This window comes from Hermetia illucens, chromosome 6, assembly GCF_905115235.1.
Source record: "Hermetia illucens chromosome 6, iHerIll2.2.curated.20191125, whole genome shotgun sequence".
Taxonomy (NCBI): Eukaryota; Metazoa; Arthropoda; class Insecta; order Diptera; family Stratiomyidae; genus Hermetia; species Hermetia illucens.
The window spans coordinates 40,853,938-40,870,908 of record NC_051854.1 but is presented as its reverse complement, the minus strand read 5'-3'; the positions used below and the strand labels follow the sequence as shown (position 1 = coordinate 40,870,908).

At 44.0% G+C, this 16,971-nt stretch overlaps 1 protein-coding gene across 1 annotated transcript in view; it reads right to left on the bottom strand.

The window, feature by feature from the left end:
- The window catches only part of LOC119660428 (proclotting enzyme), a 64,992-nt gene extending 51,711 nt beyond the window's left edge, over positions 1-13,281 (bottom strand). Inside the window, exon 1 of the mRNA XM_038068979.1 lies at positions 12,762-13,281. Coding sequence (XP_037924907.1) covers positions 12,762-12,789 — 28 coding nt within the window. The 5' untranslated portion in view covers positions 12,790-13,281. The remainder of the gene's footprint in view (positions 1-12,761) is intronic.
- Between the last annotated feature and the right edge of the window lie 3,690 nt (positions 13,282-16,971).

The window sequence follows — 16,971 nt, the reverse complement described above, 5'->3', positions numbered from 1 at the left end:
ATTATTTATCAATATCTATATTGCCCCCTTATACAGAACTAATACCAGTGATGGCACTGTGCGGTGCGTCACTATGGTCCATAATCCACGAGCTCTTTGTCCATAAATCCTTTCCTTTTTCTCGAATTGCACAAACCTCTCTCAATGCCCAAGAATTGGACCAACTTTAATAATTCATGTTGGATCAGGGTCTTCAAATGGGTTAATGCACTTCATCCAAGACCGTAACGGTACACTACAGTATACTGTAGGAGCCAATGTGGTCAGATTATTACCCAGATTTGACTCAGGTACTCATTCTCATCTTAGTCGACTGGTATCCAACATACAGTCATAACAAATCCCTCTACCACCAATGAGATTTGAACCGCGACCTTCCGCTACGATAGCCCAGCGCTCTAACCTCTTAACGTCTAAGGACTGGGCCAACTTTGCCCCACTTTTTTGGTCCATATAATCCTCTTTTCTAGCAATGCCCACCTATTTGTAGTTGCTCTGAAATTCCCGTTCTGCGTATACCACTCGAGATACACGCTGCCGAAAGCTTTCTCGAAATCGATGAAGAGCATGTACAGCGGGGATCTAAACTCTGAAAATTGCTCCACAATGGTTGTCAATGTGCTCGATACTCGACGAATCTGGAGACGAAACCAGTCAGGTCTTAATCGATCAAGCCTTCGAGGTGTCCTTTGATGCATCTTAGAATTATTTTACCTATAATCTTTGCGATGGCAGGTACCACTCCGCCAGTCGGTCCTGTTTCGAGGAGCAGTCCGTATTTTCATGTTACGGTGGCTTGGCATATCATCCACAAAAAGTGAACCTTCGCCGGAGGTGACAAAATTGAGAATTGTGGTAAAGAGCTCCTTCCATATCTTCAGTTTCTAATCACTGTGGGTGAGGATCCATAGAGGATCATTTAAATGTTTGGGCCTATCTGCCCCGACCTTCATGAAATGCATAATTACTGCTGATGAGATGTGGATCTACAATTTTGACATGGAGACAAGCCAACAATCGTCCGAGTAGTGCTTCGAAGGCTGGGATAGCCTTCGGCTTACAGATAGTGTATGGTCAGTTGTGTGAACCGCTAGCGCAATTGTGTTGCTCCTGGTGGATGTTATTTTGTAGGAGATAGAGAAAATTTGCCTGAATATTAAGCCGTTTTTGTTTCATTTATAAAGTCACCGTACTTTTTATCATCACTGTTATTTCCATCAGTTTCTACTCCCCTCACCACTGCAATGGTCAAATTCGTTTGACAAACGCGTCGAGCTCACCCTTCCTTGTAGAGATCAATAGAGCTCTCAGCACTTTAGGTTAATCGATCCGCCTCCACTTTTCTGAATTCACCCAGGTTCTGTCACACCCTTCGGGCGGACGTGGGCGTGTGGCCTAATGTTTATCAATATTCTCGGGCGGGTGGTGGGATTTGGGGAGTAACTTTCTTCCACGCACACAAAGCAGACGCATTTACGACATGCAAGTGAAGAGCAGCCATTTGATGGCGATCAGTTTTGAGATCGTGCAGCCATACGATGACGATCAGTTTTGAGATTGAGAGCGCATTCAGGTAAAATCTAACGCACGCTCTGTACTTGAAGAGTGTGCAAAAATTGGTAAACCTGCCACTACTGTTGATATAGTCACCAAAACCATGCCTCCACTTCAGAAACGAGTTTCAGGTTATGGGAGCGCGTATTGCGATAGATGTCAGCAAGAAGTTTCCTTTTCTCTCAGTGTATATGATTGGTTAGTTAGCGAGTCCAACTACTGCCCTTTCAGTGGTTCTTTAGGTTCTTAAAAATACCTCTGACAAGCAATGTTGGCTGCCGAATTCTACAATGTGGGAGTAGATATAATTTTTCATTAGCAAGTTTCCAATCGACATGAAGGGATAGATTTGGGGTTGTGAATAACTGCCAACAACGGGAAAAGTCCTTTTTCGGATTGCCTTCATCATCATCACTAACGGCGCAGCAACCGGTATTCGGTTTAGGCCTGCCTTAACAAGGAACTCCAGACACCCTTTTGGGCCGAGGTTCATCACTTCGATATCTCTAAAAAGCTCTCTGGCGTCCTGACTTACAGCATCGCTCCATCTCAGGCAGGGTCTACCTCCTTTTGTTTTTCAACCATAGATATTTCCCTTATAGATTTTCCGGGCTGGATCATCTTCATTCATCGGATTAAGCAACCCGCCCATTGCAACCTGTTGATCCGAATTTTATCCACAACCGGGTGGTGGTGGTATCGCTCATAGATTTCGTCGTTCGGCTACGAACAGCGGATTGCCTTAACTTTCCTAAATTTCGGATCCCCATTCAGTGAAGTTTTACAAATAATGAAACCGGAAATTTAGGCCGTACCCGAAAAATGGCCTGTTAGTGTTTACCTGCTTCTTTTAATAGGGTTTTATGACAACTTGGATAGAGATATTATCGTGAAAAACCTAGCAATTACCGTGGCTCTGGGTAGAGTTGTTTCCTAGATAACCTAACCTAGGTAAGTGCCTGCAGAGGATTGACTACATCATTCGCCTGCGTTGAGGGCAAGGAAATTACGATGATTCAGTTGGCCGTATCTGCTATGAATCTGTTGTATTCCATTGGTTAAACTATTAAAGGTCTGTCTGGTAATGATCAGGAAATCTAGCCAGTCTGCCAGATTTTGTTGATTTTGCCACTTTACGTTGTTGCTTGAACAATTTTTCGGGTGTCTCTCTCGGGAGTGGAAGTCGTCTCAGATTGGTTTCTCTTCTATATCGTCGGCCATCGCATAAGCAGTCTGGCAATTTTAACTTATCCGTTTTGCTGATCATCCGATATAGGTTCTGGTACGGATGTTGGACTATCTTCTTTGGACCATCGTTCCGGATAAAGACATGGCTTGTTGTCGCCAGATTTTTGAATATGAAGACTCATTTGCTGTTATGTTGACTTCCACTGACAAAGAGTGGCATTTGGAAACGCTGTCTTAATTCGTAATGGCGTAATGGCTGACCATACACCATTTTCGCTATAGTTGTGACAAGGTCTTTCTTTCAAGTTGTGCGATTGCCTAGTCGCACGACATGTAAGCTCGACCAAACCATTAACTGCAGGATGGTGTGCTGCAGTTCTGATATGTGTTGCACCGGTCAGGTTGCTGAGTTCTTGAAGCAACCTCAATTTAATCTGTCTTCCTTGATTTGTCTTGATCCGAAGTGGTATGCCAAACCTGGAGATCCATGTGTGCGCCTGGCAGTTGTGATAGCTTCTTGATCGGGGATTGGTGTTACTTCCGACCAACGTGAGAAACGGTCTACCATGGTCAGGCAGTAGCGTTGTCCCTCACAATAAGATTCAGATGAACGTTCTCGAATTAGATGATGGTGGCCTAAAGATTGCGACTGTAGACGCGTCATACCACAGCTTGCAACTGGCCACCGGCACCTGGAATTGCTTTAGTCGAAGCATTGTGTTCCCCTCTTGAAGCATTTTGAGCCCTTCCTTGAGCTTTCGTAATTGATAATTGATTGCACTCAACAGCGTTGTCGCAACCGGATAGGTGGTAAACTGCCAATGTAATCTAGATGACGAAATTCACGTGATCAGTACTCAATCTTTTTATAGAAGGCGAAGGTTAGCGGCCATATCACGGTTATACGTTAGACTGGACCGAGTTTGAAAAGAAAGACAATTGTTGCTAACTTCATTTAATCCGTTGTTGGAGACTGCTTCAATCGTGAAGTCAGATCCATCGCAGGAGATGGGAAGCATCTTGGATTCGGTCTCATAGAATAGTACACCATTAGTTGCAGGCTTCAATGCCTGGCAACAACAAATTCTTTATATGCTCTTCGTGAATAAGTTTCTCTTTCTTCATGTCGATCTTCTGTTAGACTGAAGTAACTTTCGACATGGGATTCCATTCTCTACTTTTCAAGTTCAAGGGAGACAATTTATTATCTGACATGACGGTAGCCTGATGTAATTGGCTAGAGGATTGTTTCTCGAAGGAAAACTCACGAAGCGAAGACACTTGACTGTGGTGCAATATTTTTAAATCAATCCCCTTCCTTCCTGCTGACGTGGGATGATAATTCTCAATGTTTTGGCAGCTCTATTGTGCATGATCTTGTTTACAAGAATTACTCTTACTCGTCTACTGACAGATTCGAAATCCGTATTACTCAGTTTTCACGACAAGATCCAGATGCCATTCAAATTCACTCAGTAACTTAGATTTCTTTCGCTGAAAGCTCTTTAATGAAAGATTGCCTTGGAAGATATTTTTCCTTTTTATTGGCTAAAAGTATTTGGTAATATATACATATTCGTATTTCGGGGACCAACTATCCTTCTTCAGTATTCTATCTAGTGAAAAATTTCCTTCACAATTTGGGTTTTTATAGTTATTCCTGTGATTATATCATAATATCTTAATTAAGCGTCTATTCTTCTCCTAGTTCTTTCTAAAGTTCCACCTAGGTGGAAAAATTATTTGCCATGTCGGTTTTTAGCCTTTTTTTGCGGGAAATTTTCCAGATAAGGAGACTCTCGTAGGAATCTAGCCTTCTAACGTCGTTCACTTCCTTCAAAATATTGGCGTTATCCAACGACAAATGGTGTCCCTGCTCTATTATATGTCTGGCAACCGCAGACCTTATGTGTGGGTTACTCTTATTTTTAGCGGATTCGCCCTCCTTTAAGTAATACCTTGGTGTGGACTAGCAGTTTTGTTTGCCCTACGTAAACCTTGTCGTAGTTTGGGCAAGAAATCTTATAAAAGCCGTTTTTTTTCCGAACACTCTTTTTTGTCCTTGACCGATTGTAACCGGGTCCTAAGTAGGTAACGTCTGCTAGGCGAGGCGACTCGGAATCTACGTTTATGTAGCCGCTTTTTGATGTTCTGCGTCCAACCCGAGTAGGTTAGTGTTATCCTTTGCCTAGGTTCTGTGTTCACCTCTTGGAAGAGTGTTGAAAGTTGCTGTTTTAAGGCTTGGCGTAGTTTCTTTTTTCTCCGACTTTCAATGAGGTTCCTGTTGTATCCGGTTTTCTTGGCTGTTTGAAGGATTTAGTTCTTTCTCTCCTTATTGCGCTGCGTTGTGACCATCCTGTGAATCATAAAGTTGTATGCCGCCATCTTATGGTGTAAATCGTCGTTTGAGGTGTATGTGATGGTTCGTTGTGTCTGGGTCGCGTTAGGTATCAACCTACGGGTCCGAATGGAGCATACCGCAAGTTTTTGCTTTAGCAGCTCAAGGATTTCTTCGATTGGCATATCGATGGTAGTCTCCATTGATGTTGGCAAAGCATCTGTGCACTCTTTGTGATGGATTTCCAAGAAGTGGTTTTGTGACATGGCTAATGTCCTTTATCAACAGAACGGCAAAGTCCTCCTGTGCATACCTCTGTTATGCGCCCCAAGATGGTGATTATTGAGGCGAATAACTGTGGCATCTGCAGCGTAGATCAGGCTGTGAACCTCTGTCGCAGTAGTGTCGGTACCCAAACGATCAACCGGATTTCTGACAACGACAGAAATGATATTGGTAGTTGCCGAAGTAAACTTTAGTTTTGGGATCTTTAGTCTAGCGTCTGGGAGAATCTTAGTAAATTCTATGAATGCGAGCTGGAATGCGGTTAAAGCCCCCATTATAAATTGGGTCGACATCTCTAGTTACTAAACTTCTCCTGACTACTGGGTTCATGGAATGTCTTACAGGTGGAGTACTTGTGTTGCTCTTTTGACTAGTTCGGTAAATTGATGATTCCAGACCTAGTTCGAGTGAAATTTCTTGGAAGATTTTGTTGCCTAGCTGGTAGGGAAATTCGCTGGTTATTTACGATCACCTGGTACTTATGGACGGCGTTGAGTTCCGGAACATGACTTAGTTCCGGAAAACGGATTCTTCTTCTTTTTCTTTTTTTTCTTCAGCCTTTGTCCCGTTCACACGCGGGGTCGGCTCGTCGTGATCGGCGGAAAACGGATTATGAATGCGTTATGGAGTCAGTGCCCCTATCCTGATGGATTCCGTTCTAAATCTGTGACACGGTAATAGACGCGGATGATAAATTTGTTGAGTTGATTCGTTCAAACCATACGACGCATAGGTCTTTCATCCCTGGTGGTTGACGGCATAGCCGCCAAAACATCCAGACTCTTAACCGTGTTGGATACTGTCTTCGTGTCCCTGGGGTCCCATTAAAATTATTTATATTGTTGTTTCCAATTTCTTTCTCACGATTAATGGGAAACTAATGAGCCCTGTAACAGAGTCCCAATATTGCAATGCCCCATGATTACCTCTAAAGGTAGGGAAGGTAGCTGCTGAAATACAGTATGTCATTGCAATTCATTCGATAGGGGCGTCAATTCCTTCACCCAGCAATACGGATTTTTTAAGGAGGTTTACTCCACAGAAAGGATGAAAGAGTTTAGGAAGACGAACACAAAAAGAAACGTTCTGCTTGTCGTCGGCTACTTATTTACAAGATTAACTTGCGATATTTGCTGCTGATCCAAAGGGTCATGCCATTATCTGCAACCCATGACACATGCCTCGTCGCATGGAGTTTTGCGTTTGCAACTCAAGGCGGGCTTAACCTGGTACATCAAACTAGAAGGGTTACCCATTAACAAATGAGCATTTGATTATTGGATTCTCAAATACTTTTCTATAGAAATCTACAAATCTTTCCTACCTGAAGGAGCTTCCGGTTATCAACTTGTTTGCCTAGTTAGGATTTCCTAGATATGCGCAAGATATAAATTAAACTACCAAAACTAGGGTCTAGGCGTAAGGACAAATTCTAGTATGGAGTTTTGAATTAGTCATACTTATTATGCTATGTAAGGACAGAAAGCTATCAACGGATTTTGATATGTGATTTTCTACCAAAGGTTGAAGAATAGGTTTTGCTTTGAATTAGACATCATTTTGTCGAAAAATTATCATCGGTATTTTTGGTAACATTTATTTAATTGAATTACATAATTAAGTTAGAGGAATTATATGTAGAAGGTGTAAACTTTACTGAAGTCTTGAATTAAGCGATATTACTTAAGAGAGTCACCCCGTGTGTCGGATCCGAGGAGTCGAATTCTTTCTTTTGACATCAATTGTATCTAAATACAGTGTAAAATATATGGATAAATTGATTTTTCGATATTCGGAGCCGTTCGGAAATTATAGTGTTAAATACGTGATAAGTCACATGTCAGATTTATGTCGATCGCCGTCATAAAACGCGTGTTTATCAGTCCGAATGACGTTCGAATGACTTTGTTAAAACGACAAGAATTGACGCCGAGGCTGTACATGTGTTTCTTGAAGAAACCTAAAGTTTATGTACTAGATATAGCAGATTAATGGTCAGTTAAGGTTTTATGGCTAAAAATCGCATTCTACTTTTTAAATGCGTTTTTCTCGAAACTGCATGTTGAAAATCGGCTGCCACCATAGCCCAAAATTTATCCAACGAAATTCTTTGAAATTTTCAGGACTTATTCAGAATATATTTCTACGATCTGTAAACTAGGATAATTGCGATCCATTCAGTAGTTCTCTTTTTATTCATTAAACAAGCGGAAGAATGGAAATCTAGAGACGTAGGTGGAACTGGTTCGATGCCACTTTATGGAATCAGCTCTGCGAACCGGACACGGGCAACCGGAGAAGATGCAAAATCCAAAACAGAACAATGCTTTTCGTAAAGAGATGAGACCCTTTACCTCAGAGAAGTACAGTAGAGTGTGTGGGAAACTTGGTAAAGTAGCAACGGCAGTATACGCTCCTCCGACTGTGCTTATATTGAAAAACATAAAGGTGGGTCAAATAAACTTAGAGCATAGCAAACGTTTTTCTTTTCTTTTGGCAGCAAGGTTGATGAAGCTGCAGGGCAGCCCTTATATATTTCTGAAGCAAGAAACCTGGGATCAATTAAGAGGGCTAGGGTCTTTTACGATGAAAGATCCATGAGACCGAGAGCTTTTATCCTGATGTCAAAATTTTCAGAGGCAACCAGGAAGAGACATATCTGGTCCGAGAGTCTAGTTGTGGTCATTTTCCAATAGCAGATTAATGGCAAGAGGGAAACAAGTCGGAATACCGGAAGCTCGCGCTTCGGGTATAAAAGTTTTGTGTTCATTTTATGTAAGAAACTTCAACGCACATTTTTCTATTCCTATATAGCTACAAATCCAACATATTCCTTGATTCATTCTCTTCTAAACTACAAGATATACATACATATTACAGCCATAGATATTATCCTCACCTTAAATAAACAAACTGCATATTTCTGAATACTGTTTATATATAATAAATCGGCTGTGACAGACAGACAGACAGACGGACAGACAGACAGACAAACAAATTCAATGAAGAAATGTTTAAGGAGGTACTTCTAGATGACACATTATTATCGGGAAGCGCACAAGAAAAGGCTTTACAGGCCGCGGAAAAATTGCAGCGGGCATGCGATGCCTCTATGCCACGGCGTAGCGCTTTCCGAAAACGAAATCCCAATTTCTGGTGGAATTCAGAAATTGAGGAATGTCGGAAAAACTGCCTCAGAGCTAGGAGATGCTCCCAGCGCAGAAGTTGCACATGCAATACAAGAACGCGAGGAAAAAATTTCAAGTAGCTATCACGAAGAGCAAATCCGAACATTTCAAGCGGATGTGTACAGAAGCTGATTCGGATCCATGGGGTGGCACCTACAGCTCTGTAATGTCATCACTGAAAGGCAAGCGCTCCCCACCGATTACCTGTCCAAAATTACTACAAAACATAGTGGACACTCTCTTCCCAGAGGATGTGAACTACACAAATCTGCCTAAGGTTCATGTAAACCCCGAAGAAATTCCTGAAGTGGTAGAAGAGGAAATTTTTGATGCAGCAAGGAAGTTCGCTGAAAATAAGACCCCAGGGCCAGATGGAATCCCGAATATCTGCCCTGAAAGTGGCAGCCAGGTCAGCACCAGGTATGTTTGTCAAAGTTTTTACGGCATGCCTTAGAGAAGGAGAATTCCCCGAGAAATGGAAGCTGCAAAAGTTGATACTTATTCCGAAACCATTGGGAGACCCCTCCTCATATCGATCGATATGTTTGGTCAATACCATTGGTAAACCATTTGAACGAGTATTATACAACAGGTTGCTCGCTGTTGAGGAAAAGGAAGGAGGCCTATCCGACAAGCAATTCGAGTTTCGTAAGGGGAGATCAACCATTGATGCAATCAACATGGTGACTGGTTTGGCTCGTGTTGCAATACAAGATGACAAATGCTGCGCAGTGGTGACACTCGATGTAAAAAATGCATTCAACACTGCAAAGTGGACGAAAATCGTAGAGGCTCTAACCAAACTACAGGCTCCAAAGTACATTGTACGCATCGTTGTTGCATTTCTTCTTGGAAGAAGATTATATTGCGACTCGGACGATGGAGAGAAATTATTCCCAATGATGTGCGGCGTACCACAGGGGTCTGTCTTAGGTCCCTTACAGTGGTTAATTATGTACAATGGAGTGCTGACGCTACGCCTTCCTAACAGTGCGCTGCAACTAAAGCATCTTCCATCGCTGCAACGATCTCGAGGATACTACCGAACATTGGTGGGCCAAGACAAAGTCGACGTCGTCTTATTTCAAGGATAGTTAGTTCCGTGCTACTCTACGCAGCTCCAGTTTGGGCAACCGTTCTGGAAAACAAATCAAATTGTGGAAAACTAGGAATGGCGTATCGACTAAGTGCACTCCGGGTATGCAGTGCTTATCGAATGACATCAGGAGAACCAGCATATGTACTGGCAGGGACAATCCCCATAGACATCTTGGCGGATGAAGGTCGGCGTCTCTACGACAAAATGTACGCAATCGGGGAGTCTATTGTACTTCGACGGCAACTAGCACGGCGGGAATCCATCGCAAAATGGCAAAAGAGATGGAACGAGGCACAAACTGGCCGTTGGACCTACCGTATCATTCCACACATTCGAAGATGGATGGAAAGGAATCACGGGGAACTAAGCTACGAGCTAACACAGTTTTTAAGTGGACATGGAGGTTATCGGGCTTATCTTTATCGATTTGGACGCGACGAGTCACTATGGTGCCCAAGATGTGGTAACGTGGCTGAGAATGCGGAGCATGTTGTATTTGAGTGCCCAAGGTTTACAGCACACCGAACTAGGCTGGAGGCGATCACAGACAGGCGCTTAACACCTGGAAATATAGCGGAGTTTTTGTTGGAATCAACGGAGGCTTGGAATCAAGTGGTAATTGAGCTGAGGCATGAAGAATAGCGAAGAAAGCAAGAAAGCGAGCGAACAATAATGCGCCGCAGTTAAGAACTGATCCAGCCCCACGATGCAATGCTTATAGCAGTCCCGTGGAGAGAGTGGAAGAATGAGGTGATTTTAGTGAATAGAAGTCTCACATAACTGTATGGTAGGAGCCAGCAGTAGATTTTGAACCTTTCCATCTTCCAACGATGAAAAAAAAAAGACCCACAGACACACAGACAGACAGACGGCGGTCTCTCTCCGAAATTCAGTTCGGTTTTCGATAGGGGAGGTCTACAACGGATGCACTTGTCCTAGTAGCTAACACAGCTAAGACCGCACTTGACGAGGGCAAATGTTATGCAGTGATTACACTTGATGTGAAGAATGCCTTCAATTCCGCTAGATGGAGGAAGGTACTTGAGTTAACTTAGGCGTGGCGAAGTACCTGATGATGATGATGAAGTACCCGGTGCGTATCGTTGCCGACTTCCTAATCGATAGGATTCTGTGCTGCGAATCAGATGAAGGAATGAAATCCTACCAAACGACATGCGAAGTTCCACAAGGGTGTGTCCTAGGGCCACTCTTGTGGATTATTATGTATAACGGAGTACTGACCCTAAACCTTCCTACTGGTGTGGCTTCCATTGGTTTCGCGGACGATATTGGTGTGATGGTTGTTGCACGCCTTCTCGAAGAAGTCGAGCTCTATGCACATGAAGCAGTCTATGAGATTAAATCCTGGTTAGAGAATGTTGGTCTAAAGCTCGCAGAGCATAAGACGGAACTTATTTATTACCAAGCGGAGAAAGTGCACTTCCATGAAGATCAGAGTTGGAACGCAAACAATTTATTCCAAGCCTGCATTTAAGTACTTAGGTGTAATGATTGACCAGAGGTTGAATTTCAGATTGCATGTGGAGGGTGCAGCAACCAAGGCATATAACATCGGAGCGCTGGTTGCGAGAATGCTACCAAATATAGGTGGCCCAAGGCCGAGCCGTCGACTCCTTATTTCAAGGGTGGTCAGTTCGATCCTACTGTATGCAGCCCCAGTATGGGCAGATGCACTGGAAAATATAACAAATAAGAAAAAGATTGGAGCTGCGTATCGCATAAGTGTACTCCGAACATGTTGCACTTGCAATGAAGCAGCTTGCGTGATAGTAGGAATGGTCCCAATTGAGATTCTGGCGAAAGAAATACAACGACTTTACGATCGAACGTACCTCACCGGAGAATCTCCTGCCCGTCGGCGACAGTTCGCACGAGCTGAAACGGTCGCGGAATGGCAAGAGAAGTGGGACGAGTCAGAAAAAGGCCGTTGGACTCACAAAATTATATGGGATATCCGGAAATGGATCGAGCGACCTCACGGCGAAGCAGGTTTCGACCTAACTCAATTCTTGAGCGGACACGGAGGCTATCGAGAATATCTGTATCGATTTGGGCGTGATGATTCGCCATATTGCCCACAGTGTGCAAACATTCTTTTTTCACTGCCCCAAACCCAAAGGGCTACATTAGAAGCTACAACCGGGGATCACTTTACACCCGAAAATATCATGGAGCTTATGGTGAAAGCCAAGGGGATATGAACCGAAGTTGAAAAAGTGATTACAGCCATCGGAAAGAAGCTTAGGCAGGAGGAAGTCATCCGAAAGAATGAACGCGAGAGGAGCACGAATGTTGACATGAGCGCAGAATAAATTCTGATCCAGCCCCGCGACGTAATACCAAATGGGAGTCCCGCGAGAAGAGTGGAAGGAGAAGGAAGTGGTTTTAGTGGGTAAGAGTCCCATATAACCGTGTGGCAGGAGCCTGCGGTAGCTTTTGAAGCTTTCCACCTTCCAACGGGGGGAAAAAAAAGACAGACAGACGAGCAGACAGACATCAACTCGATTCTAATAAGGTTTTGTTTCACACAAAACCTTAAAAAGCCTTAAAAAAACACCAAAATTCACATTCACATTCAAAAAAAGTTTAACACGGCACCAAAAATTTAGCTTTTAATATTTTTTAATAATCCTAGTTTGCGGACTGTAGGTAAGTCCGTACGTTAAAATGCCGTTTACTTTTTTTCTTTAAGACGGTCGCAGCGCCCTCTAGCGTGGCAGCAGAAAAACATCTTTTTTTGAAGATGGGTGTATAAATTGCTCTGTATTTCAATAACCAACTATGCAATCGGCCTGAAAAAATTACTATGCATGCTCAAGATATTAATAAATCTATGTTGAAAAATTCGTATTTGTATCTTTTTCCAGTCCTTCACAACAAAATTCTAAAAAAGCCAAAAAACGGCCTCCACACGGGATGACCCCCTTAAAATTGGACCGCTTTCTTTGTAAGGATGAGTGAATTTGAAGATTTATTTTTGGGATTGTAATTTAATATTGAAGGATCTTAAAGCGATACTGAAGGCCTCAAAGTATCTGCATTAATTACTTGTGTTCAGTTGAAAGTGCATTCCGATCTACCAACTTACCCAATATCAGTAGCCATCTAAATCCCATGGTGGAAGCTGTGGTCCGAAGCGAACTCAAAGAAATCACAGTGGAATGAAGCAAGAAAGTCAGTGATCTCCAAGAATTTATGCAATAATAAAATTTTCTCTGCACTTCACAAACCTATTTTGCACTTTTTATTGAATGACGACAGTGGCAATTGCCCGAAGCACTGAATGCATTTAGTACGCGGCTAAGACGGATGGAATGGCCAAGACGCGCTGCGCAAGACGAAAACGTTTTAGACCGGAAAGACACGATTTGTCCGATGAAAATGAAAGTTCCACACAATAAATGGCGCCACCGCGAAATGTATGGAGCATGAAGGTAAATACGGCTTGGCGGCGAAATAGTAACAAAAATTTTCCGTCAAAACGCAATGAAAATTTCACTTTTAATGACGCCACGCAAGACCGAATCCGTACGTAATCTTGCACCGATCGAAGGAGAATGTTAGCGTGCTGAACTCCGCAGTCTTCGTCGGCTTGACAAAACCCATTTGACTGCACAATCCAAGTTTTTGATTTTAACAAATGTCGACAAGAGTTTGGGTTCCACCACCTGAATCTTTTCAAAATTTAACCGTCGTCTCAACGGAAGCGTAATGGTGCGGCGCCAAGGTGGGATCAATGTTACAGATTATAACCGTGCACTTGGAAAGGTAAGTTGTTAACCCGCTTAGTCAGGTAATGTTTCTCTGTAGCTCTGTTTATTTATTTATTTATTTATTTATTTATTTATTTAATGAGGACAATACACAGAAAGCAAATTTCTTATTACATATTGTCCTCAGAGGGAGGAGCAAGTAAATGACATATTTTGCGCTTAAAGCTAGAGAGGGACATAGAGTCAAAGGAACCAAGCTGTAGGGCATTGTAGGACCGGCAAAACCTCGGGATCGGAGAGTGAAAGTAAATCTCGAGCTCGGCGAAGGGTACATAAAAAATGTCCGCATTACGTGTGTTATGAGACGAGGCGATACGGAGAGTAATATCCGAGTTGGCGGAGCAGTCCATCAGACCATTGCAGAGTTTGAAAAGAGTACACATATCAAGAAAGATACGGCGTTGCTGTAGGGAGGGGAGATTGCGGGTGCGGAGTCGTGACGGATAATCAACCCGTGGAAGGTTCTTTTTGTAAAAGAGGGTCCGGGTGAATTTGCGTTGTACAGCTTCAAGAGCGCGGCCGTCACGGATGCGGTAGGGGGACCAGACTACACAGCAATATTCAAGGATGTTTTTGACAAGGGAACTGAAGGGTGATTGAAGGTGAGGATGGAGGCGAGGTCATTGATAAAAAACAGGAAGAGTAGGGGGCCAAGTATAGAGCCTTGGGGAACACCAGAGGAAGGAGAGAAGGAACGAGATGAGTGACCATGAAAAGAAACTTTGCAGGAACGGTATGAGAGATAGGAGGAAAGCCAGGAGATGACTGAGGGAGGGAAATCTAGCGAAGAAAGTTTAGAGAGGAGAATGTTTTGGCCAACGGTGTCAAAGGCTTTGGAGAAATCAGTATAAACAGCATGTACCTCCTGTCGTGAATTCAAGCGTTTAGCAACAAAGTTGGTAAAGACCAGAAGATTTGAAGCCGTTGATCTATGTTTCACGGAACCATGCTGCTCTTTGACAATGAGGTGACCGAAGTGCGCGGTCAACCAGTCGTTGACGTAGCTTTCTATGATTTTGGAGCAAGAGGAGAGAAGTGAAATGGGGCGGTAGTTCACAGCAAGGGAAGGGTCTCCGCTCTTGAGGATAGGAATGATAAGGGCCTCTTTCCAGAGACGGGAAAAGTAGCATTCGTCTAGACTTTTGTTGTAGATTATAAACAGGGGGAGGGAAATGTGTTTTCTACAGTTAAGGAGGAAGAGATTAGGAAGCCCATGGGGGCCAGGACCGACATTGGGGTCAAGGTTACCAATGAGGAACTCAACCAAGGAAGGCGTAAGGAGAGGAATGGCTAGTGATTCGGAGGAGTCTGTGGTTATGAAAGGTGTAGAGGGTGAAGGGCTCGAGGGAGAAAACACTGAAGAGAAGTAGGTGCAGAGAAGGTCGCAGGATTGTTGTGGGGAGTTGGCAGTGGAGTCAGCGAAGCTGATAGAAGAAGGGACAGATTGAGTTGGATTACGAGATTTGCGAGCGTGAGACCAAAAGGGTTTTAAGTTACCGCGGGCAAGGGCGGCTTCGACGCTCAATAGGTACCTTTTACGCGCCTTTCTGACCATTGACTTCACAGTAGATCGTATAGCTTTAAAGTGAGCAAGGTCGGCGTCATTTTTAGAAGCCCGAAACTTCTTCCTCAGTGTATGTTTCAAGCGAATGTTAATATGAAGTTCCGTTGTGAACCAAGTTGGGTAAGAACGTAGGCAGGGAGGGGAAGAAGGGACATAGCAGGAGAGGAGATCAGAGAGGATATTGTAGAAGGTGTTAAGAGCTTGATCACACGATGAATTACTTAATATATGTACCCAGTTGAAAGACGCTAAAGCTGAGTTCAGACCGTCAAAATTGGCTTTGCGGAAGTTGAACTTAGTGGGTTTACGCTTGGTTTTGGGTTTTGAACGAGGGAGCTCCGCTTCAAATTCAACCGCGGGATGGTGAGCGTCGGTTTTTACATACGGGGATGTGCCAGGAAATAAAGAGAGGTGGCGCTCGGGGAGGTTAGAAAGGAAGAGATCGAGAGTGCGGTCCAACGAGTTTTTGGTGGTATTGAAATTCAGGGCAGAGCAAGTATACATAAAGGAAGAAAGTGGGAGGGAAGAATGGGAGAGGTTGTTGGAAGGAATTGGAAGACTAGGATGATTAGGCCAGTTGAGCATGGGGAGGTTGAAATCTCCAGAAAGGAAGAAAGGGAGGGAAGGGAATCTGACTGTCAAACAATTCTTCATACAGGTGAGAAGGGCTAGCACAGGGGACATATACACAAGAAACAATGAACGGGAGGAAGTTGGGCGGGGAGACACGAAGAGCAACACAATCAAAAGGAAAGCCAGAGGAGGAGAAGACGAGTTCAGCGGGGAGTGAATCTTTTATATCAGTTAGGACTCCACCGTCAGTGGACTTACGAGAAGCATCCCGGTCCCTGTCACAACGGAAAGTGGAGTACCCTTCGGGGAGCTCGGAATATAATATGGCATCGTCTAGCCAGGTTACGGAGATACAGATGGCATGGTGTTGCTGAGCCAGCGCCGATAAATTGAAGGCCCCCAGCTTGGTTCTTAGACCCCTGACGTTCTGATAAAACAGGCGGACAGTGAACATGGATCCAGTTATATAGCTCGGTGAGGCAGGCGGGTTGCCCTGAAATTTACCCGCGAATTGGGGCGCTTATACGGCTTTATGAATACACCTTCAGGCCAGAAAGAAGGGTTGCCGAGGACATCAACTTCGTGTGGATAAGTAACCTTGAAGATGCAATTACCCGGTCGGTGTTGTCGTCTTTTGTGAGTTTAATGCAGGACAGAGGAGGGAGTAAACCAACTTTGCTCCTTATATACTCCAGAACATCGTCCGTAGACGTTGGGAACGCTAGCCTGGAGATAAAGAGCTGTTTAGGTGGGGACGCCACCTTTAACTTTGGGCCACTAGTATGGATGGTTGAAGTGCCAGGATATATGGCGGTAGCGGGAAGCGGAGCTTCGTTGGCGACAGGAACGATGTCAGAAAATGGGGCGGCTGTGTTCCGATTCAAAACTTGCTGAGGAGGCTGCGGATATTGTCCCCTCGTAGGCGCGATGGAGCGAGACAGGATCGGAGGCTCGGTGGACCGTAACTCGTCGCATGGGGGCCGCTGGATTAGGGGTGTAGAGTCAGTGGAAGCAACAGATAATTTCAACAGATTCTTACATACGTAAGACATCAGGAGCGAACTGGAACTAGAAACGGTGGTGGAAAACCTCAACACAGTTATTATCAACGCATATGAGGCCAGCTGTCCAGCTAAGACAGTTAAGTCATCAAGGAATGTGTCAAGCAGTGCACTGCAGGATAGACTGACGCGGAACATAGCTCCCTGAGGCCAACCTATCTCTCTCTGAGGATGAGCTGTCTTTCCTCTGGGACGGTGCGTAGGTTTTCAGGGGCCAAGCCTCTCGTCTACCAAGACCGTTAGTGAGTGGTGACAGCCACACCCTGCACGAAGTGATCCTACTATTAACAAAACGCTACGGATCTAGACTGGGGAGTCGAAAAACAC